The following is a 23,759-nucleotide window of genomic DNA, read 5'->3' on the forward strand; positions in this document are numbered from 1 at the left end:
ACCTTTGATCCAGAAATACAAACAGTTTGAAAGGGAAAGGAGGGGAAAAAAATATTTCAGGCTAACAGTAATAAAAAAAGAGCAGGGATGGCTACACTAGTATCAGGTAATAGACTGAGTCAAAAAATATTACAAGGGACAAGGAGAGGGCCACTACATATTGATAATGGTAATTCCATCAGAAGATATAACATTTATAAACATATATTCATGTAAAGCAGAGCCCCAGATTATATGAAGCAAACATTAACAGAATTGACGGGAAATAGACAGTTGTATATTAATAGCAGGAAACTTCAGTATACTTCTTTCACAATGAATAGAACATCTAGACAGAAAAGCAATAAGGAAATAGAAAATTTGGATGGTAGTAGTAACCTAAAAGACATATAAAAGCAGCAGAACACACATTCTTCTCGAGGACACATGAGTCATTCTACGGAACAGACCATATGTCAGGCCCTAAAACAAGTCTCAAATTCAAAATTATTAAAATAATACACAATGTATTTTCTCTGACCACAATGGAATGAAGCTACAAATCAAAAACAGAGGGAGAACTGGAAAATTCACAAATATGTGGAAATGAAACAACACACTCTTAAGTATCCAATGGGTCAAAGAAGAAATTACAAGGGAAATCAGGAAATATCTCAACGAAAATGAAAACAAAAACACAACAAACCAAAACTCACGGGATGCAGCAAAGGCTGCGATGAGGAAAATAATAGCTCTAAATGCTTACATTAAAAAGAAGAAACATCTCAAATCACAGACCTAACTTCACAACTGGAGGATCTAGAAAAAAGAGCAAATTAAACCCAAAGCAAAAAGAAGGAGGAAATATAAAGATTAGAGTGGAGATAAGTGAAACGGAGAATAATGAAACAATATAAGAGAATCAATGAAACCGAATCTGAGTCTTTGAAAAGAGCAATAAAATGGACAAACTTTTAGCTATACTGACCTAGAAAAAGAGACAGACGCAAATAACTAAAATCAATAAAGGAAGGAGGAATATTACTACCGACCCCACGGAAATAAAAAGGAGGATACTATGAACAACAGTACACCAACACATTAGGTAACCTAGAGGAAATGACAAATTCCTAGAAACACAGAAACTATCTACACTGACTCAAAAAGAAATAGAAGTTCTCAACAGACCCGGAACAGGCAAAGACAAAAGCCTCCCCAAAAAGGAAAGCCCAGGATGGATGGCTCACTGGTAAATTTTACCAAACATTCCAAAAAGAATTAATACCAATCCTGCTCCAAGTTTTCCAAAAATATTCAAGAGGAGGGAACACTTCCTAACTCGCTTTATCAAGCCAACATCACCCTAATACCAAAGGCAGATAAAAACATCACCAAAACAAACAAAAAAAAAAATACAGCCTAATGTCCCTTAATAATATAGATGTAAAAATCCTCAAAAAACACCAGCAAACTTAATCCAACAGCACATTAAAAGAAATTATAGGGAAACAGACTTGGCCCAATGGATAAGGCGTCCGCCTACCAAATGAGAGGTCCGCGGTTCAAACCCAGGGCCTCCTTGACCCGTGTAGAGCTGGTCCATGCGCAGTGCTGATGCACGCAAGAAGTGCCCTGCCACGCAGGGGTGTCCCCCGTGTAGGGGAGCCCCACACGCAAGGAGTGTGCCCCGTAAGGAGAGCCGCCCCGCGCAAAAGGAAAGTACAGCCTGCCAAAGAATGGTGCTGCACACATGGAGAGCTGGCACAAGATGACGCAACAAAAAGAAACACAGATTCCCGGTGCCGCTGATAAGGATAGAAGTGGTCACAGAAGAACATTCAGCGAACGGAGACAGAGAGCAGACAACTGCAGGGGGTGGTGGATAAGGGGAGAAAAATAAATAAAAAATAAATTGTAAAAAAAAAAATTATACACAATGATCGAGATTTATCCTAGTACACAAGAAAATTAAAATAATATGCCACGTTAACAGAATGAAGGCAAAAAAAAAAAAAGATAATCTCAATTGACGCAGAAAAGGTATTTGATAAAATCCAGCACTTTTCATGATGAAAACACTCAGAAAACTAGGACTAGAAGGAAACTTCCTCAACATCACAGAGGGCCTGTATGAAACCCACAGCTAACATCCTACTCAACGGTGAAAGACTGAACGCTTCCCCTCTAAGATCAGGAACAAGACAAGGAGGCCACTGTCACCACCACTGCTATTGAACATTATACTGCAAGTTCTAGCCAAGGCAAGAAAAAGAAATAAAAAACATCCAAACTGAAAAGAATAAAAATTTTCCCTATTTGCAGATGACATGATCCTACACATAGAAAATTTTAAATAATCCACAACAAATCTACTGGAGAGAATACATAAATTCAGCAAAGTGGCAGGGAACAAGAACAACAGCAAAACAAAACAACAACAAACCCAGTGGTGTTTCTATATACTAGTATTGAACAATCTGAAGAGGAAATAAGGGGGAAAAATCCATTTACAATAGCAACCAAAAGAAACAAGGATGTAAAGGACTTATACACAGAAAACTACAAAACATTGCTAAAAAGAAAACAAAGTGACATAAATAAATGAAAGGAATTCTGTAATCATGGACTAGAAAACTAAATATTAATTATTAAGATGAAAATTCTACCCAAAGTGATTCAGAAATTCAACCCAATTCTAGCCAAATTTCCAACAGTCTTATTTGCAGAAATGGCAAAGCCAATCATTAAATTTATATGAAAGTTAGAGTAAGGGGCCCCAAACAGCTAAAACCACCTTAAAAAAGAACAAAGTTGGAGGACACACACTTGCAATTTTAAAACATAACAAAGCTAAAGCAATCAAATCAGCATGTCCTGCCACAACAACAGAAGATACAGACCAATGGAAATGAATTCAGAATTGAGAAATAAACTGTCACACCTATGGCCAATTGATTTTTTGACAAGGGTGCTAAGTCCAGTCAGCTGGGAAAGAATAGTATCTTTAACAAATGGTCCTGGGAAAAGACTATATCCAAATACAAAAGAACAATGGTGGACCTCTACCTCATACCATATACAAAAATTAACCCAAAATGGATCAAAATCTCAAGTATAAGAGCCAAAACTATAAACTCCTAGAAGAAAACATAGGGAAACATCTTCAGGACCTAGTTTTAGGTAATGGTTTCTTAGGTTTTACACTGAAAGCACCAGAAAAAAAAGGGAAAAAATAGATAAATGGAACCTCATCCGAATTAAAAACTTGTGTGCATCAAAGGATTTGATCATGAAAGCTAAAAAAAGAGCCTTCAGAATAGGAGAAATATTTAGAAACCACATATCTTATAAGGGTTTAATATCCAGAATATGTAAAGAAATCCTACAATGCAGTAACAAATAGACAACCCAATTTAAAACTGGGCAAAAGAACTGAATAGACATTTCTCCAGTGAAGATATACAAATGGCCAAAAAGAAAAGATGTTCAGTTATCATTAGCAATTAGGGAAATGGGATACCATTTCATATCCACTGGAATGGCTACAATTAAAAAAAAAAAAAAAAAGGAAAATAATAAGTGTTGGAAAAGATTTCAAGAAAGAGGAGCACATATTCATTGTTGGTGGGAATGCAAAATGGTGACGCCACTGTAGAAAAGTTTTGTGATTCCCCAGAAAATTAGGCATAGACTTACCACATGACTAGGCAATCCCATTTCTAGGTATACAGTCAAAGGAATTGTAAGCAGGGACTCAAACATATTGCACGCCCATGTCCACAGCAACCTTACTCACAACTGCCAAAAGATGGACGCAACCCAAATTTACAACAACCAGTGAACTGCTGAACAAAATGTCGTCTATGTGCACAACATATTATTCAGCTGTAAAAAAGAATGAAGTTCTGATACATGCAACAACATACATGAACCTTGAAGATATTATATTGAGTGAAACAAGACAGACACAAAAGGACAAATACTGCATGATCTCAAGGATATGAAATAATTAGAACAAGAAAATTAAGAGTCAGATCTAGAACACAAGTTATCGAGGGTCCGGTCAGGGGAGGGAATGGGAGCTGATTCGTCACTGGCACAGAGTTTCTGGCCGGGTGATGGCAGCACAGCATTGTGAACACAATTAACACCACTGGATTATATGTGTGAATGGGGTTAAAAGGGGAAATTTTAGGTTGTATGTATGTTAGTAGAATGGAAATTTTTAAGAAAACAAAACAAAGGACTGAACCCTAACGTAAACTATGGGTTAGGGTTAATTATAATAATACTCTTTCATCAGTTGTAACAAAGGTACCACACAAAAACAAAGTATTAATAATAGGGAAAAGTATGTGTGTGTGGGAGGGGAGTATATCAGAATTCTGTATTTTCTGCATATTTCTGTAAACCTACAACTTCTCTATTAAAAAAAAAAAACTTGGGAAAAAACATGTACCTGAATGCTCACAGCATCATTCACACGAGCCAAAGAGCAGAAGCAAACTAAATGTCTATCAACAGAGTAAAGAAATGTGGTACTATGGAAGTACTGACACATGCAACCACAAAGACGGACCTTTTAAACATTATGCTACATTGAAGACACCAGTCACAGAAGACCACGTATCGTATGATGCCACTTACATAAAATGTCCAGAACGGGCAAATCTAGAGAGACAGAAAGCAGATTAGTGGTGGTCTAAAAACAGGGGTGGAGGTGGGGTGGGATGGGGCAGGGAGTAACTGATACAGGATACAGAGTTTCTTTTTGGAATTATGAAAATATTCCAAAATTCCATAGTGCAGATGACTGCATATAATCGATAAATATACTAAAACCACTGAATTGTACATTTTAAATGCATTAATTTTATTATATACAGATTACCTCTCAGTAAAGCTAATAAAAGTAAGCGCAAAGAGAAAAAAAAGGGCACCAAACACTTTCACCAGCATTCGCCAAACCAAACAGGCTGGTGCGGCCTTCTGGGCTTCTGAAGCCTTATCTCGCTGCCTCTTCTTTTCTAGCCCATACTCCGTAGTCTAGGACTCTCAGAGCTTTGAGCCTTCAAGAGTCCTGTGGCCACAGAAAGTTTTTTGGTGGAGAGTCAAAGAATTCCAATAAACCGAGTCACATACCAGGAAAGAAGGTATTATTAGAACTCAGGACCACAAAATAGTTGTCATCCTCACGTCTAAGAAACGTAGACAGCTGGTCTAGATGCCTCTCAACTACCGAAGAGCAGCCTGTGTCATTCCCCTTCCGCTGTCCCTAACCACAGAGTCACTCTGCACAGGACGTCCTCAACGGGTTTGACCTCTGATCTTCAAAGATGTTCCTTCTCATCTATAGCCTTAAATACCCCCTTTTTTTTTAGTCTTAAAATGCCATTTCAGGACTGGAAGTCCTCCAGAAAAGACCGCCAGCCAACTTTGGACTATTCTCCACGTGACTCTTTTCATGAATATTTTAACTTCCATTTAATTTCAGACAAGATATAAATTTTAAAATAGACTAGCACTAACATTTAACACAGTTGCCGTATGCTATCAGAGAGAAGGTACACAGAGTGTCCACTGTTAAGTTTAAAAAATAAATCAATGAGCAACTATATCTGCTTCATCTCCTGAACTTTAGCGCCCTCTGCTGACAAAAATGCTGGTGACGACCATTCTCTCAGGTGGGTGAAAGGGGCTGCAAGGAACTTCCCTAGTTGACTCTGCAAAGCCACCTTCAGAGAAAAGGACTCCTTGGGAAGCGGCTGTGGCTCAACTGACTGGGCTCCCGTCTACCATATGGGAGGCCCTGGGTTCACTTCCCAGGGCCTCCGTGAAGGCAAGCTCGCCCGCGCCCCTGGAGAGCTGACGGCCCGCGCCCGCGAAGGCCCCTGGAGAGCTGACGGCCCGCGCCCGTGAAGGCCCCTGGAGAGCTGACGGCCCACACGCGTGAAGGCCCGCGCCCCTGGAGAGCTGGTGCAGCAAGATGACGCGACAAAGGGAGACAAGCAGACACAAAAAAACATGCGGTGAATGGACACAAAGAGCAGACAGCAAGCAAGCAGCAAGGGGGGGGGATAAATAAAATCTTTAAAAATATGCATATATCTATAAAAGGCCTATGTGAGTGGAGTGTCTGCTTTGCAGGTACGAGGCCCTGGGTTCAATTTCCGTTACCTCCTAAAAAATAAAAAAAATAAGTAAAACAAAAAAACCCTACGTGAATGGACCAAGGAAACTGTGTCTAGTACATATTCAATAAACAGCTCTTCCAGGCAGTTACGCCGTAAGCTCTGTAGCACGAGCGCGTGACGCCCCAGGTGAGGCGCGTCCGTGCAGAGCGGAGGCACAGCCCGGGCCGCGGCGGGGCAGCCACCTCCCGCCCAGCCCCATCCTGTCCGGGACGCAGGCCCGGGGCCCAGCGCAGGGCGGGCACGTGCGCGTGGCCAGGCAGCGACGCGCTAGCAGGGGGCCCGCACGCGTCTTGTGCTGCAGAGCGCGTGCCTGCCACTCAGGGCACAGCTTGGTTCCTGCCCAATAAGCCCAACGCAGAGACGGGAACTATGAAGTGAATACAGCCACATGGCCTTTGACCATCCGCTTAGGTCGACCGGGGAATTAAGGACTTCACAGCGGAAAGAGCTCCCCAGGCAAGCAGCGGAGGACCCTGCCTGAACGAGGGCGCCAAGGAGCACTGACACTTCCGGCAGGGTCGCTGGGCATCGGGGCCATAGGCAGCCGCCCTCTAGAGGGGAGGGGTAGTTAGTTCTCCCGTCTGGCTCTTCCAGGCTCTTTCTTCTGGGTGTCCTTCTCTCAGAGGGGCGTCTGCATCTTTATTCCAAGTAACACATAAAGTTTGCTACCTCGCACGACGTCAGGGGACCAAGATTCCTCTTCTCCCTGCAGAAAGGCTCCAGCCTTGCTTCCCGGGAGGAGCGTTCTGTGCACGCGGCCCGTGTGGGCGTCTGTGGTTGTGGCCGCGACGTGTTCTCACCCACTCCTACTGGAACTGCTTCCTTCAAAGCCACTGCCTGCCTTGCAGGGGAGCTGGCTGGCACTGAGAGCAGTGCTCTGAGCCGAGGCTGGAGAATAAGGCAACTGCCCACATCGTGGACCTAGCGGGCAGAAAAGCGCCTCCAGGGCCCTGAGCCTCCAGGCCTCCTGGGCCACAGCCGCGGCCACCCACGAGGCAGGCAGGCGAGTCAGCAGCTCCACGCCGCTGGAAATGCAGGGCAGCCGCGCTGCATGAGGACTGCTGCCAGTGCCCCCCAGCCCCAGGAGGGGGGCTTCCCCAAGGGTCAGGAGCCAGACTCCGAGCTGGGGGTCCTACCCGAGCCCCACGTGGGGCTGCCTCCTGCTGGGTCAAGGCGCACTCGTGACTTACGTGGAGCCAGCCGGGAGCTGCGCCCTCAGAACGTGGCAGTCAGAGGCTGGCCCTGGTCAAGAATCCCAAGGGGCAGGCCCTGGCCCATCTCCACTGCAAGGACAAGCCCACGGCGAGCTGCTGCTTTCCTGGCAGTGCTCCTGGTAAGCTGTGACAGTCTGAAATCCTTTTATGAATCCAAAAAAGAGGAAGATTGTGTTCGTGAGCTAAACCCCTCCTGCGGGTGGGAGAGCCTTCTGTTGGACCAGGTCAGAAGCTCAGGGCGAGTCTCCACCCTCTCGCTGGGCGGGATAAAGACATAGACACGGGAGAAGGAAGGTGCCATAGTTGACCTGCTGTGTGAGCAAAAGGACGCCAGCTTCGCCCACGGCTGAGCCTCCAAGAGCTGAGGCAAGGCAGAGAGGAGCCACGTGGATGAGAGCTTGCAGCTGACGGCAGGAAGAGAGTGGAGCATGATGAGGAGGCCCAGAAAGAGACAGGCCCTGTGCTGCTGGCACGGCAGGGCCGGGAGCCCGGAGATCCTGGGGAAGGCAGGGCCGGCGGCCACGCTTCACACCAGCAGCAGCTGACTCGGGTGAGGAAGCGTCTCTGACGGTGCCAAGACCTGGACATTTCACAGCCTTGGCACTGTTGGCTTTCACCCCAGGTAAATGCCCTTTATAAAAGTCAACCCATTTCTGGTACTTTGGCAAACTAAAACAAACATAATCCTAACTATACAAAATGCACGGCAGCTGCATCCTGACATGCCCTCTCCCTAATCCCGCCCTCTTCCCCCATCTAAGGGAGCCTAGAGCTCAGGCCGTACTAGCAAACCACACTGAGGGATCCTCCAACCCAAGCAGAATGGCCACTCCGTAACCAGAAGGTCGATCCCAAAAGGAACCCACCAGTCCCGGAGGCAGACAGGTAAGGTGAGACGAGGGGCAACTTTTCAAGGGGGGCCACGGTGCCAGGAGGGAGCCCTGACCCACACCTAGCCAGCCGGCGATGACACCCCGAGCCTGCATCAGGCTCCCGCCAAGACCAGGCGCAGTGCCAGGGAAATGACCACCTTCCTCCCCTGCTGGGTGCGGGACACAGCCCCGGGTCACAAGCGACGCCTGCGACCAGCCCTCATCAGGTACTGCAGCCTGAACGTGCTGAGACCCCGCAGGCACACCACGGCACAAGGCCAGTCAGTGCACACCCTTTCTCTAAGCAGGAAACTGGGTCTGAGTCTCGGCACAATTCAGAATTAAAGGCACAGAGACAATGCTGTGCAGAGGAGAGAAACACTTCCACAAAAGGAAAACAGGGGAAGACAGATCATTACAATTAAAGTTTCCACTTTTCAACATAATAGCTGCTAAACCATTTTCAAAGGGTAAATATATTGCCCACCCCCTAAAATACTCCACGTGCATTTAATATGTATCAATGAACATGTGCAAAGATTGCAGTAAATTGCTTCACACACGCAAATTATTGCAATCAGCATCTTGTTTTCAAGTTCTAAATTCAAAGGCAAACTATTAACACAAGACTGCTAACTCTTGCTATTATCACACTCGCTATTATCACACATCCTCCTCCTAAGGAAACCACATTTCCAGATGGACTGCCAAAATTAGTCAAGTGACTCCTAAAAATCACGAACAAGATTGGCGTGCCAGAAACGTATTTAGAAATGAATGCTCTGTTTAAATAAAAGGCACATACACCCAAACACACCTTTCCTAAGGAAATACAAGGTGCTTTATTTCTAATTCCACTTGAATGGCAGCTCAGTGAGGCCACTGGGAGAGGGAGAAAGAGCGGGACAGCTGGGGGGTTACCCGATCAGCATGCTGCTTAGTTCCCAGCGTGGAGCGGGGCAGACTCGGGATCCACGTGGAGGCTGGGAATCCTGACACACGTCAAGCACAACATTTAAACTCACCCCGGGAAGGTCTGAGTGATGCAGAGCAAAGAAAAAAACGTAGATTCTGACAAGTGTCGTGGAATTTAGTCAAGAAGACAGTCAGCCTGTAGTAACGTAACCATTTACTCTCCCCCTGGGGCTGCTCTGTTTTCTCTGTTTGATATAAAGACTAATTTTAAAATGTACACATCTTCAGCCACAGGTAACTGGTACGCAGGTAGGATTCCTACAGGGTGTTCTACGGCACCCGTGCCTGCGGAACGTAATGACTAACACAGGGCTTTCGGTCCGCGGCCTGGATCCAGCCTCTCTGTTTGGGGCTGAAGAGCTCGAGGCGGCAAAGTCCACACCTGAGCCCGAGAGGGCCCTGAGCAGAGCCACGTGGCCTGAGGCCAGGGAAGGAACGGATTCTCCAAGCCGGAAGGAAAAGGACCACAACTCCTAGGGCCCGGGGGAACTGCTGGCCACTAAACGCCTGTCCAGAACTTTCACCTGACGGGATCTTCTTGAACAAACACTCTTGGAAACAGCAAAGCCACTTACCACTGGCCAGCTTTAAAGGAAAAGTCTTTATCAGCAACAAGCAAGCGCAGCCTCTTCACCGACGGCGACTCGTGGGCAGCTGCGCACACCTTGGCTGCGGACACAACCTAGGGGCAAAAGACAAACTGCCGCTGAGGTCAGTGCGCACAGCACACAAGGGACAAACTATGACTCAATCTAAGACATTTTGAAATCTACAAAAATGTGGTTTTCGACAATTTCAGAGCATAATAAATCACAGTTTGCTCTAAAATTCTGCCTACCACCAGGTGAACAAATTTTTAGTTAACTAAATTTTAAGACTTGCTATCACACTAACTTAATCTTAACTCTGCAGAGAAAAAAAACTGTCTCTTAAAGGGACTGTTTCACACATTTATTGAAGATTATCTACCATGTGTCCGACGCTAGGCTTGACACCCTGGGAAGCGTCTGGGGAACCTGTAGCCTGGTACCTAACGTGTACACCAGGGATACCCAAAGTGAGGCCCGCTGCTAAGAGCAACCTGTCGCCGTCCACGCGAGGAACTCCGCGCGGGAATTCAAAGCAGGCACTCGGAAACTCCTTCAGCAATTTCACAGAGGACTTGTGTATTTGTAGAATCTAGTAACAGAAAACAAACTGGGTTTATAGTTTTGTCTGTGTTTTAAATTTTCTTGCCGTTCCTTTTTCTTCTATTTTATAAAATTGTAATTCTCAGCATTGAAACGACAACAGTGAAGAGCCCTTCCCTCTCCACAGGCAGTGTGAGAAGCAGGGCTCCACGGCACAGGTCTGACTCTGTCCTTTCTCAAAGAGGTCTGACTGACACAGGCTCTCTTCAGGTACATGCTGTCCACCCCTCGGCTCTCCACAAATTCAAAATGTCTCTACTCCTTTCATTCTTTCTTTCTTCCACCTTTGGGTTTCTTTTCCTTCCCTAAACCTGGGACATTATCATCAAAGGGAGGAAAAAAAAAAAAGACAAAATGGATCTTCTCTCACCCTCCTACTTCTGGGAACAAATCAGCAGCAATGACCAAATTACGGCCACTCCCCTTGGAGAGTGCCACCTCCAGAGCTCAACAGAAGGCGACGTAGAAATCTGCTACGGTCAGTGAGCCCCCTGCCCTAATGCCAGCTCATTCGGGCCCTTTTCCCCAACAGGACTTAGTCAAACAAAACTGTCGGTACGGTCCTTTCCTAGAAACCCAATGGACAATTCTCACGATGGACGGCGGCCTCACAACCTCAAAATGGCTCCTAAATTTTCTGTCTTGCAATGCCCCCACTCCACAATCGCTCTTGCTCTCCCCTCTGTCCTGCCAGTCCTCTCTTGCCCCCTCCACGCCTGGCCAGTGGGGTCACTGCCCTATGATGGCCCCCTAGCTGCACTCCTGATTCCAATCCTGCTGGGCCTCCCCTCTGAGGAACACTGCCTCGCAGCACCCCCAGCCCTTCTTCCACGTACAGTCTTCCTCTCAGTGATTCCTCCTGTTTCATCAGGCATGACATCTACCACCATTTGTTCCTTCTCCAGTACTTCAGCAACAAATACAAGGAAGCAGCACAGCATGACTGGGGACAGCGTGGGCTCTGCAGACAGGCTGCCAGAACTCTGACCCCAGCCTGCAATTCCCAGCTGTGTGGCTGCGGGCAAGGTGCCTCCCTGCTCTAAGCCACGAAGGAAAATGACAAGGCTTACACCTCACAGGGCTCGGGAACATAGGCCCAGCCTTTTAACCCTGCTGGCCCCCAGTAAGCCTCGGGGAGGGTAGTAACAATCTACCTTAGTCCTTGCTATGACGTGCTAGAGGACACTGTGTGTACTGCCCACGCCACCGCACAGCGTGGCCACACAGTCCCTGCAGGCTGAGCGCCGTGCAGCCCCGGGGCCGTGCACCCACGCCAGGGCCCGGAGCGAGGACATCCGCCAATCACGTTGCTGTAACTGAAGCAGCATTCTGCCCAGAGGACTTTAGGAAACGTGCCTTCCACCCCGCCGGCTTCTGAGATGACCCTTAGTCCTCACCCTGTAGGGACCGCCCTTTGCCCTGATGCTCTCCTTAACCACACGTGGCCTGGCTTCTGCCCTCCTGCAACTGCCCCTTCAAAGTGGGCCAGCGGCCCCTGGATCAGGCTCAAGGTCCAATGGCAGGTGTCGCCCCCTGAGCGCTCTGAACCCGAGCCTCTCTCTCTTTCCACACTTGGCTGGGGAGGGACGCTGGCTCTGCAGGCTCTCGGCCTCCCCAGGCAGGTGCTTCGTGCCTCTCTCTCCACTTCCCACTCCCTCCTCCCGCTTCTCCAAGGCTCTGACTCCCTCTCCCGCCCGCTCCCACGCTAGGCTGAGGCCGCCCGGCACGGCCACGCTGCTGGCCACTCAGCACTGCTTTTCCCACGTCTCCTCTCCTGGGAGGAACAATGGCGAGTGTCTGAAGACCACGTACCCCAGGGGTACACCGGGTGCTGCGCCGAGCACTTCAGGGGCCTTATCAATCCACTCAGCTGACACGAGTCGCCCCCTCAACCCCAAGAGCCAGTCCCCCACCTTACAGAGAAGGACCGCAGAGGCTCGGTCCTTGCTCAAGCCCACCGGGCAGGGACGGCCAAGCCTGCGCTCCAACCCAGGCCGACTGGCGGCTGACGGCCTGGAGGTCCTGTCCCCGTGGCCACTCACTCATGTGCACAGCAGTCCTCTCAGAGGTAGTTTCTGAGGATGGTGCCTGGCCCCTGGCATGCAGAGATCTCCAAGGCCCTGCAAAATCAGCTGCTTTCCATCGCCAGGATTTCTATTTGGGATCCACCTTAGACTCAATCAAATCAGATCCATCTTCAGCTGACACACCCACACACACACACAAATATTTGACTCCTTTCAAGTATTCTGTCCCCAACCAGCCAAGTTCCACAAACCCAGCTTCTGTCCTCCCTTCCCCTGCCCGTCCTAAGCGGGGTACTTCTTTCTTCTCACTTGGACCGCTGCCTCCAGGGCCTTCTCGTCTCTCTCAAAGCGGCTAACAGATTCCTAATGTCCCAGCCTCACTGAGTTATTCCCCAGCTCAAAATCTTCATGCGCTTTTCACTGCTCAGCTACCAAAAAGAAAGAAGAGGGGAGGGGAGGGGAGGGGAGGAAGAGCTCCAGCTAGATCCTGGCGTGTTAGTTTTCCAGCCAAACTGAGCAACCTGCTGGTCCGCAGAGGCCCCGGCCCCTCCCGCCTCCCAGACCCCGCCTGGACCACTCTGCATGAGCTGTGCTCTCTCAGCTCTGTCAAACTCTGACCACCCATCCAGGCCTTGCTCAAACACCCCCTTCTAGATGGCGTCCTCTTCTCTCCTCCTCTTAGTTCTACCAGTAAAATGTTCCTGCCTTTCATGAGTCTATCACACATTGGTACGAGTTATAAATACTCACAAACATGTTTTATCCACCAAATGGACCGTAAGTCTCTTGAGGTCAGGTACTAGATAGAATTTACAATCTATATAAACTCCCTAGGTTAAGCACAGTGTCTAATACACAGTAAGGTTCAGTAAATATTTGCAGAATGAATGAAAACTCTAATTTAAAAAGCACTTAAAATTAGTTTCCTGTACAAAGATTAATACTAGTTCAGGAACATTCTGTTGTTCAAAAAGAAGAGGACCAATTGCAGATAATCTAGAATTCCTGTTCAAAATGTAAGAGAGGTCAGGAAAGGTAAAGATTTTTTTCAGTATAGAATAGGTATCTTCCTTCGTGCGCCACACATTCTAATTTAAATATCTAATAACAAAGACAAGCGGTGAGAGACTCACCAGAGGACTCCCCGTTACATTACTTTCATTTTTCATATTTCAAAAAGGAAATGCTTATTTTATAGACACTCATTATTTTCTTTCAGTATGGTAAGCTGTAAAAACACAGCCAAGAGCTAGATTATTTCATCTGTAACAGTTTAACCGGCATCATCAGGTTTATTAATGAAACTAGACAGGTGGATGCCTTAAACACATCCAGAAGAGCTACCTGGTGGCAGGAAGTCAACATTCATAATTACCACTGGAGCAACAGCACTTCAGCTCAGACACACGAGAGTAAGTCAGAATAAATGTTCGGCTATGTGAAATGAAATCACTAATCATTTTCCAATGTCCAAATATAAAATTCAAGGAAGAAGGTGAGGAAACTGCATTTTCTATTAAGAAAATCATATTTTCCTTTGGATTGTGTCTCTGATCAAAAATATTCCCAGCATGCTTGATGTCTACTGGTATCAATACAAGCAGTAAGGTAACTATTGCTATTAATTCTAATACTCTGGACAAAACCATTACAACTTGCAACTCAAAGTACACTGCACAATTCTTAATATTTAAAGACATGCTACCCTTTTACTACTTATTGCTTAAATAATGCAAATACTGTACATTCTATACAATTTTCTAGTAATGTAGATGAAAAATACTAATCCCTTTTTGAAGGCCACATATGAAGCTAGTTACATATAGCTGGGATCTGAGCTCACAGCCCTTATATGCCATTCTTTCTTTACTTTTATTGAATAAGCAAAACATGAATGTAAAAATTATGTTTTAACATTTATACTTACTCTCATACTTAACAGATGAAAAGATTTCGCAACTGAAACCAACTAACCATGTCCTAAGTTAAAACACATGGCAGGAAATGACATTTCCCATCAAATAGCATTTAGACCCTTCTACTGTTTAAAAAAACAATATTGGGCAACTTTTACTAGAACTCATTTTTAATGCTTTGACAAAGTCAGCTTCTAAAAGGAAATTCCATCATGCTGATTAAAAAGCTGGTTTTGTGTAGGGGTATTTTCATGTTATATCTGCTGCAAAAGTTTCCACACAGGAAATAGATCTTTCCTTGGGAAACCTGGCTCGCTTCCCCTGCTTACTCCCATTCATTGATTTTCTGGCTTAAAAGTTTAGGCAAAACTGGGATTAGAGGCCCCTGAAACAAAAATGTATTTAAGGCACAGAAGGAGGACCTCAGACGAGAAGGGAACTCAGCCATCGGCCAGAACCACACGTCATTCGACAGTAAGGACGCCAGGGCCGAGGGACGTTCTTTAGGTTTAACTGGTGGCAGAATACCAACCTGAAGAAAAGAAACGGATTTTCTGATGTGATTTACTGACAAGGAAAGACCTCGAAACGCTCTGCCAGCTGGACGGGGAATGCTCATCAACACAGCGTCCTGGCCCGATGACCAAACTTACCACTTGCGCCGGCCACAGCCGACCGTCCTCCACGCTGCGTCTTCTCTCTCCTCAGGCCTTCACGGGGGCAAATACCCTCTCTCCTGCATCCCCCTTTCTCCCCTCTTCACCAGAACACACACAAGCTCTGGGATCCCCACCTCACACGAGAGGAAACCCGTCAGCAGCGAACACCCACACAGCACGGGCCTGGCACTTCCTGAAGAGGAAGTCACTTAGTCTTCCCAACACTTCTACTGGGCAGGTATTATTACATGTCCCCATTTTTATGTATGAGAAAATGGAGGTCCCAGAGCTCCCTACAACACCAAAAGATTTCAAGAATTACATATGGGCCTGGCCCCCCTTTTTATCTCTCATTCACGCTCCACCACATTTCAACTGGGCTTTCAACTCCAAGCAAGGTAATAAAACCAGCCCTTCTGGTCACCCACTATCCATTTTGCTAAATCCAATTGTGGTCTCTTAGCCGAATTCTGCTCAGCTGACTATTCCCTTTTTTTAAACTTTATTTTATACATTTAATAACAGAAAATATAAGCAATAATTTAAAAAGAAAAAGAAAATACAGTTAAATAAAAACACACACTTCTCAAACATCCTGGATACATACAAAACTTTTTTGAATCATATAATATGCTACACAATGTATTTGGTTCATAGTAATGCAAACATACAGTATTTGCCCTTTTGTACCTGGCTTGCCTCACTCAATATAATGTCCTCTAGGTTCATGCATGTTGTTGTGTGCTTCACAACTTCATTTCTTCTTACTGCTGCATAACACTCCATCACAGGAATACACCACAGTTTGTTTATACATTCATTGGTTGACGGGCAGAAGGGTTTCCAGCTTTTGGCAGTTGTGAATAACGCCACTATGAACATGGGTGCACAGATGTCTGTTCGTGTCACTGCTCTCAGTTCTTCTGGGTCGTGGTATTGCAGGGTCATGGGGCAGCTCTATATTCAACCTCCTTAGCAACTGCCACGCAGTCCTCCACAGTGGCTGCACCATTCTGCATTCCCACCAACAGTGGATAAGTGTTCCTGTCTCTCCACAGACTCTCTAGCACTTGCAGTTCTCTGTCTTTTTAATAGTGGCCATTCTGGTAGGTGTGAAATGATAGTTCATTGTAGTTCTGATTTGCATTTCCCTAATCATTAGTGATGCTGAGCATTTTTTCATGTCTTTTTTTGCCACCTGTATTTCTTCTGTGGACAAATGTCTATCAAGTCTTGCCCATTTTTAAATCGGGTCTTTTGCCCTTTTATTGCTGAGTTCTAACATCTCTTTATATATCCTGTATATTAAACCCTTATCAGACATGTGATTTCCAAATATTTTCTCCCATTGAGTGGGCTGCCTTTAACCCTTTTGACAAAATCCTGTGCGGTGCAAAAGTGTTTAATTTTGAGGAGGTCCCATTTATCTATTTTTCCTTTTGTTGCATGTACTTTGGCTATAAAGTCCAAGAAACCATGACCCACTACAAGGTCTTGAAGATGTTTCCCTACATTTTCTTCTAATAGTTTTATGGTCCTGGCTTTTATATTCAGATCTTTGATCCATTCTGAGTTTTTTCTTGAATAGGAGTGAGACAGGGGTCCTCTTGCATTCTTTTGGTTATAGATATCCAGTTCTCCCAGTACCATTTGTCGAAGAGACTTGTTTTGTCTTGCTACCATGGACCTGGTAGGTTTGTCAAAATCCAGTTGACCGTACAGGTGAGGGTTTATTTCTGGATTCTCAATTCTATTCCACTGATTGATGTGTCTATCTTTATGCCAGTACCATGATGTTTTGACCAAAGTAGCTCTGTAGTTTTAAGATCAGGCAGCGAAATTCCTCCCACGTCGCTCTTAATTTTTAGAATGCTTTTGGCTATTTGGGTGCACTTTCCCTTCCAGATGAATTTGGTAATTGCCTTTTCTAATTCTGTAAAGCAAACTGTTGGAATTTTTATTGGTATTGCATTGAATCTATAAATCAGTTTGCGTAGGATTGACATCTTCACAATCTTTAGCCTTCCAATCCATGAACATGGAATGTCTTTCCATTTGTTTAGGTTTTCATTGATTTTTTTTAGCATTTTATAGTTTTCTGCATATAGGCCCTATACTTCTTTGAAGAAATTAATTCCTAGGTATTTGAGTCTTCTTATTGCTATTGTAAATGGAACTTTCCCCAATTTCCTCTTCAGATTATTCAGTACTAGTATACAAAAACATTACAGATTTTTGTGTGTTGATCTTGTATCCTGCCATTTTGCTGAACTCACTTATTAGCTCAGGTAGTTTTGTCATGGATACTTCAGAATTTTCTAAATACAGGACCACATCTTCTGCAAATAGTGAGTTTTACTTCTTTTCCTATTTGGATGCCTTTAATTTTTTTCGTCTAATTGCCCCGAGAACTTCTAGCACAATACTGAATAACAATGGTGACAGTGGGCATCCTTGTTTTGTTCCAGATCTTAGAGGGAAAGTTTTCAACTTTTCCCCACTAATTACAATGTTGGCTGTGGGTTTTTCATATATGCCTTTTATCATATTGAGGAATTTTCCTTCTATTCCTATCTTTTGAAGTGTTTTTATCAAAAAAGGATGCTGGATTTTGTCAAATGTCTTTTCTGTGAAGTTTGAGATGATCATGTGGGGTTTTTTTTCCCTTTCAATTTGTTAAAGTGCTGTATTATGTTTATTGATTTTATGTTGAACCAGCCTTGATTACTAGGAATAAATCCCATTTGGTCATGACATATGAGTCTTTTGATATGATGTCAGATTCTATTTGCAAGTATTCTGTTGAGTATATTCATTAGAGAGATTGGCCTATAATTTTCTTTTCTTGTAGTATCTTTACCTGGCTTTGGCCAGATAAATGTGTTGGGTAATTTTCCCTTCTCTGTAATTTTTTAGACGAGCTTAAACAGGATTGATGTTAATTCTTTTCGAAATGCTTGGTAGAACTCACATGTGAAGCTATCTGGTCCTGGATTTTTCTTTGCTGGGAGATTTTTGATGATAGAGTCAATCTCTTTAAATGTGACTGGTTTGTTAAGTTCCTGTATCCCTTATAGTGTCAGTGTAGGTTGTTTGTGCATTTCTAGGAATTTGTCCATTTCATTTAAGTTGTCTAGTTTGTTGGCATACAGTTTCTCACAATGTCCTCTTACAATTCTTTTTATTTCTGTGGGGTCAGTAGTAACTTCTCTGCTTTCATTCTGATTGTATTTATTTGCATCTTCTCTTTTTCTTTGTTAGTCTAGTTAGGCATTTGTTAATTTTATTGATCTTCTCAAAGAAGAAGCTTTTGCTTTTGTTGATTTTTTCTATTTTTTTGTACTCAATTTCATTTATTTCTGCTCTAATCTTTATTATTTCTTTCCTTCTGCTTGCTTTGGGATTAGTTTGCTGTTCTTTTTCTAGTTTCTCTAGTTGTTCAGTTAAATTTTTGAGTTTAGCTCTTTCTTCTTTGTTAATGTAGGTGTTTCGGGCTATAAATTTCCCTCTCAAGACTGCCTTCGCCTATATCCCATTCGTTTTGATAAGTGTGTTCTCATTTTCATTTGTCTCAATAAATCTAGTGATTTAACCTGCAATTTCTTCTTTGACCCACTGCAGCAGTTTGATATTATTGATGAATTCCAAAAAGAAATATTGGATTATGTTTGTAAACTGGTCTTTTCCTCTGGTTATATGAGATTTTATTGGATTCACAGGTTTACAAGACTTAAGTAATCATGTAAACCTCTTGTGCCAGTAGGGTGTTGAGTCCCTACCCTTGGTGGGTGGGGATTCACAGATAAAAGGCATGGCAAAGGATGGAGTCAAAGCCTTTTAATGTTAGAGTTTTGATGGTGGAGTTTGATGCTGAAGTCTTAAGCTGGAGCCCCAGGGAGAGAGACAGAGCCATTCACCTGAGAGTCTACAGCTGACCTTGTGGAGAAAACAGAGGAGCTGTGCCCAGAGGAACCCAGGAAGCCTGAACCCTCACAGACGTCGGCAGCCATTTTGCCCCTACACGTGAAAACAGACTTTGGTGAGGGAAGTAACTTATGCATTATGGCCTGTATCTGTAAACTCCTAACCCAAATAAATACCCTTTATAAAAACCTTGGGAAACGGACTTTGGCCCAGTGGTTAGGGCGTCCGTCTACCACATGGGAGGTCCGCGGTTCAAGCCCCGGGCCTCCTTGACCCGTGTGGAGCTGGCCCATGCGCAGTGCTGATGCGCGCAAGGAGTGCAGTGCCACACAGGGGTGTCCCCCGCGTAGGGGAGCCCCATGCACAAGGAGTGCACCCATAAGGAGAGCCGCCCAGCACGAAGGAGGGAGCAGCCTGCCGAGGAATGGTGCCGCCCACACTTCCCGTGCTGCTGACGACAACAGAAGCAGACAAAGAAACAAGACGCAGCAAAAAGACACAGAAAACAGACAACCGGGGGAGGGGAGGGGAATTAAATAAATAAAAATAAATCTTAAAAAAAAAACAACCAATTTCTGGTATTTTGTATCAGCACCCCTTTGGCTGCTGATTATTTAGGAGCCAAAATACACCCACTGATTATTTAGGAGAGTGTCGTCTAGCCTCCACTCATTTGCGAATTTACTTTTTTCCTATTATTGATATCCAGTTTCATTCCACTATGATCTGAGCAGGTGCTCTGTAAAACCTTTTCATATTTATTGAGACCTGCCTAGTGCCTAAAATGTGGCCTATCCTGGAGAAAGCTCCACAGGCACTGGAGAGGAATAGATGACCCTCTGAGTTCAGATGCAGCATTCTGTGTATGTCTATTACATCTAACTCATTTATTATATTGTTCGAGCTGTTTCCTTGTTTATCTTCTAATTGTTCTATCTAATGATGTGAGTGGAGTGCTGAGGTCTCCAACAATTATTGTAGAGATGTTTATTTCTCCTTTCAGTTTTGCAAGAGGGTTACTTGCATAGATATTTATGACTATATCTTCCTGGTTGATTGTCCCTTTTACAAATATATAATGGCCTTCTGTATCCCTTACCACTTTTTTGCATTTTAAGTCTGTTTTGTTCAATATTAATATAGCTACCCTTGCTCTTTATTGGTTACTATTTGCAGAGTGTATCTTTTTTCAACCTTTCACTTTTGACTGGTTTGTATCCCTGGTCTAAGGTGAGTTTCTTGTAAGCAGTATATGGATGGCTCATGTTTTCTTATCCATTCTGTCAACCTGTATCTTTTGATTAGAGAATGTAATTCATTCACTTTCAATGATATTGCTGTAAATGCGTATTTACTTTCACCATTTTATTCTTTGGTTTTCATATGTCATATCTTATTTTTGTCTTTTTACTCTTTTGGTTAGCCTTTCTGCTATTCTTTCTTCTATACTCTCCTCCAAACCTCTCTCTCCTGTCTTTTTATTTCAGGATCTAAGGCTTCTTCTAATATTTCCTGCAAAGGTGGATTTTTTTTATGAACTCTCTTAGCATCTGCTCGTGAATATTTTATACTCATTTTTGTACGTGAAGGACAGTTTTGCTGGGTGAAGAATTCTCAGCTGGAAGTTTTTCTCTTTCAGTATCCTCATCATATCATACCACTGTCTTCTTGCTTCCATGGTTTGATGAGAAATCCACATTAAGCCTTACTGGGCATCCCTTGTATGTGACGGTTTGCTTCTCCCTCTCTGCTCTGACAATTTTCTCTTTACCTTTGACATTTAACATTCTGAATAGTATGTGTATTGGAGTAGGTCTATTCAGATTTATTCTGATTGGAGTATGGTATACTTCTTGAACATACAAATTCCTTTCTTTTGTGAGAGGAAATTTTCTTATGATTTCCTCAGATACCCTTTCTGCCCCTTTTCCCTTCTCTTTCAGGAACTCCCATGACACATACATTATTGCATTTCATGTTGTCATTCAACTCTCTAGAGTCCCTGCTCATTTTCTTCAGTTCTTTTCTCTCTTTAATTTCAGCTGTTCTGTCTTCAGTATCACTTATTCTTTCTTTTATCATTTTGAGTTTGCTGTTGAATGTCTCTAAGGCATTTTTTTAATCTCACCTGGGATTGTGTCTTTCATTCACAGGAGCTCTGTTACTTTTCTGTTCAGGATTTCAAATTCTTCTTTGTGCTTGCTCAAAGTCTTCTTGATGTCATTTATTTCTTTAGCCATATTGTCTTTCAAGTAATTAATTTGATTTTGGAAATTTGTGTGCATCTCATGAATTAATTATCTCAACTCCTGCAACTCTTCTGGGGCTTTGATATAATCCTTTTCTTGGGCGACATCTTCCATTTTCTAAGTAATTTTTTGCTGATATCTAGGCATCTGATTAGGATGTAGTTTACTCAGATGCTCAATTTCTTTCTCTTTTGTTGGGATTTAGTGGCAAGAAGCTTGTGCTACCACTGCAATTTGATTCTTGGCTTGACCTGGGTCATTAGGATTGTTCCTGCTAGGTGCTCAAAACTGGGCTCTGGACCAGTAACTGGCTGCAGACCAGCTTCCTAGGTCCTTGGAGTGGGAGGCTATAAAGGTCAGCAAAAGCCTTTCTCACTTGTTAATTTTCTCACCTGCACTTCCTCAGTCTGCCAGCGAATGGTGCTCTTTGGCAGAGCTCAGTTCAAGGCCTGTTGGAATCTATTTGTTGCAACACAGACAGGATCAGGTGATAGAGCTTCCTGCCTGGAGGCTAAGAGCCTTGTAATTCAAATTCTCAGAGACTTCTCCAACCTCCTCTGGCAGCCCCTCCCTTTACCCAGGGAGGAAATAATCCGCTCCCTCTGCACCCTCAACAATCAGTCCCCATTCGTAGAGGAGGTTGGGAGGGTCGTATGTCTTCAGCCCCTTGCCGGCTCCCAGGGCAAACAGCGGCACCACTCACCCAGCCTGGAAGGCTCCTGGGGCACAGCAGACCAAATGTGTGGGTCAGAAGCTGAGTCAGCCTTAGGCTGTGTCTCTCTGTCTCCCCTTTCCTGGGGTGGTAGATCCCGGGAGCTCCCTTTGTCTAGAGCCACAGGCTCAGAGGCCCAAGAATTCTCAAGTGTCTCTAGTGTGGGGGACAGTGCCAGTAGCAGCAGCCACTGCTTTCAACTCACAGCTCTGTCATCGCGATTCCCCTCCTTTGTCCCCCTCCTCTGGGTGGTATCCAGCCTTCACCTGGTGTCCTAAACCCTAGAATATCATCTTCCAGGCTCTTTCAGCCTCTCCTTAGCTATATTTCTGGAGGAGAGAGTCCCGTGTCTTTCTAGTCTGCCACCTTCCTGGAAGTCCCCTCCTGTTTGAAATCACTTTTCTCCTTGCTTCCAGGAAACACTCCACTGACTTTTCTATTGCCCTGAAGGCCACTCCTTCTCCGTCTCCTCTGCAGCTGTTCCTCTCCTGCTTGACTTTCATACATTGACATGTACATATAGAAAGGGCTGAGTCCTGGATCCTCTCCTCCTGCTCACCAAACGGCTTAATGCTTTTATTTACAGCAGTGAATGCCGTGCTCATATCCAAGTACCTAACTGAATTTCCATTTGGACATCAAGAAAGTTTTTCAAACTTAGTACATCTAACACTAAACTTTTTTCTTCCAAACTGTCTTCAATATTTTTATTATGGAAAACATCAAATATATACAAAAGTAGCAAAAAGAATATAATGAACTTCCACCAGGTACCCATCACCCAGACTGAACAGACATCAATGCATGGCTAATTTTGTCTCATCTGTAACTCCACCCATTCCCCCACTCCCCAGATTATTCCAAAGCCAGCTCTTTATTTCCCTGTATCCAAACTTGCTCTTCCCCCATCTTAGCAAATATATGCCTCCATCACCTTCTGCCCAGATTGTTCAAATCCCAAGACACCTTTCTTTCTCTCACTAACCCCTTCCCCCCATCATCCAAGCTACCAGTGAATTCCATCTGCCCTGCCTTGGTTCCCAATCCTTTTGCTGCTCTCCTTCCCTACTGCTGCCGCCTTTCTCTAAGCCACCACCATTTCTTCTGGGACTCTATCAACGGCCCCCAACCTGGTATCAACACACAACAAAAGCCTGTTCTCTACCAAGCATACAGATGACCCATTTAAAATGTCAATCACATGTAATCTCCCAGCTTAAACACCTCCCATTATCCTTAGAACACAATCGAGCCCGCGGTGACTGCTACAGCCTGACCTCTGCCCGCTTCTCGTCCTGCCATTCTCCGGCGAGCACACACGCCTCCTCCGCCTCCGAGCCTGTGCTCTTGCCAGGGCCTTGGCAGGAATGCTGTGCACAGGGCTGTCTCTCTCCTTATTCAGGTCTCAACTCAAATGCTGCACTCCCACTCCTGCCTCCCGTTACCCTACTTTACGTCGCTCACCGTGTCCATCACGTCTGGCTGTGCACAAAGGAGGACAGGAGGGGCCAGCCTGCCTCATGCCCTGCTCTTAGGCTGGAGCCTGGAACAAGGGAACCTTCCCAGCAGCTACGTACCTCAATCGGCTCTGTGCACCCCGAAGCCCAGAGGCGGCTTCCAGGGCCACCAAGCACACCCCTGGTGGCTGTCCTGGAGGCCAGGGCCCAACGCCCACACGACCCCGTGCAGCCACCTCCAGCCATAGGTGCTGGGGGTTCCTCCCGAGCCCCCTCCTCTGCCCTGTCAGAGCTGATGACACGACGAGGCTGGGAGTGCCAGGCACGGCTCAGGCTGGAAAGCCCCTACAAGGTGCTCTGGCAATCAGGTTCTGACAATCAAAGCAAATTT

The 23,759-nt window shown here is 44.9% G+C and overlaps 1 protein-coding gene across 3 annotated transcripts in view; it reads right to left on the reverse strand.

The window, feature by feature from the left end:
* The window catches only part of OXNAD1 (oxidoreductase NAD binding domain containing 1), a 49,487-nt gene that overhangs the window by 15,777 nt on the left and 9,951 nt on the right, over positions 1 to 23,759 (reverse strand). For all 3 annotated transcript variants that reach the window (XM_004468458.4, XM_004468457.4, XM_004468456.4), the window contains one exon: positions 9,810 to 9,916. In XM_004468458.4, coding sequence (XP_004468515.2) covers positions 9,810 to 9,916 — 107 coding nt within the window. The remainder of the gene's footprint in view (positions 1 to 9,809; positions 9,917 to 23,759) is intronic.

Source organism: Dasypus novemcinctus, chromosome 31, assembly GCF_030445035.2.
Source record: "Dasypus novemcinctus isolate mDasNov1 chromosome 31, mDasNov1.1.hap2, whole genome shotgun sequence".
Classification (NCBI taxonomy): Eukaryota; Metazoa; Chordata; class Mammalia; order Cingulata; family Dasypodidae; genus Dasypus; species Dasypus novemcinctus.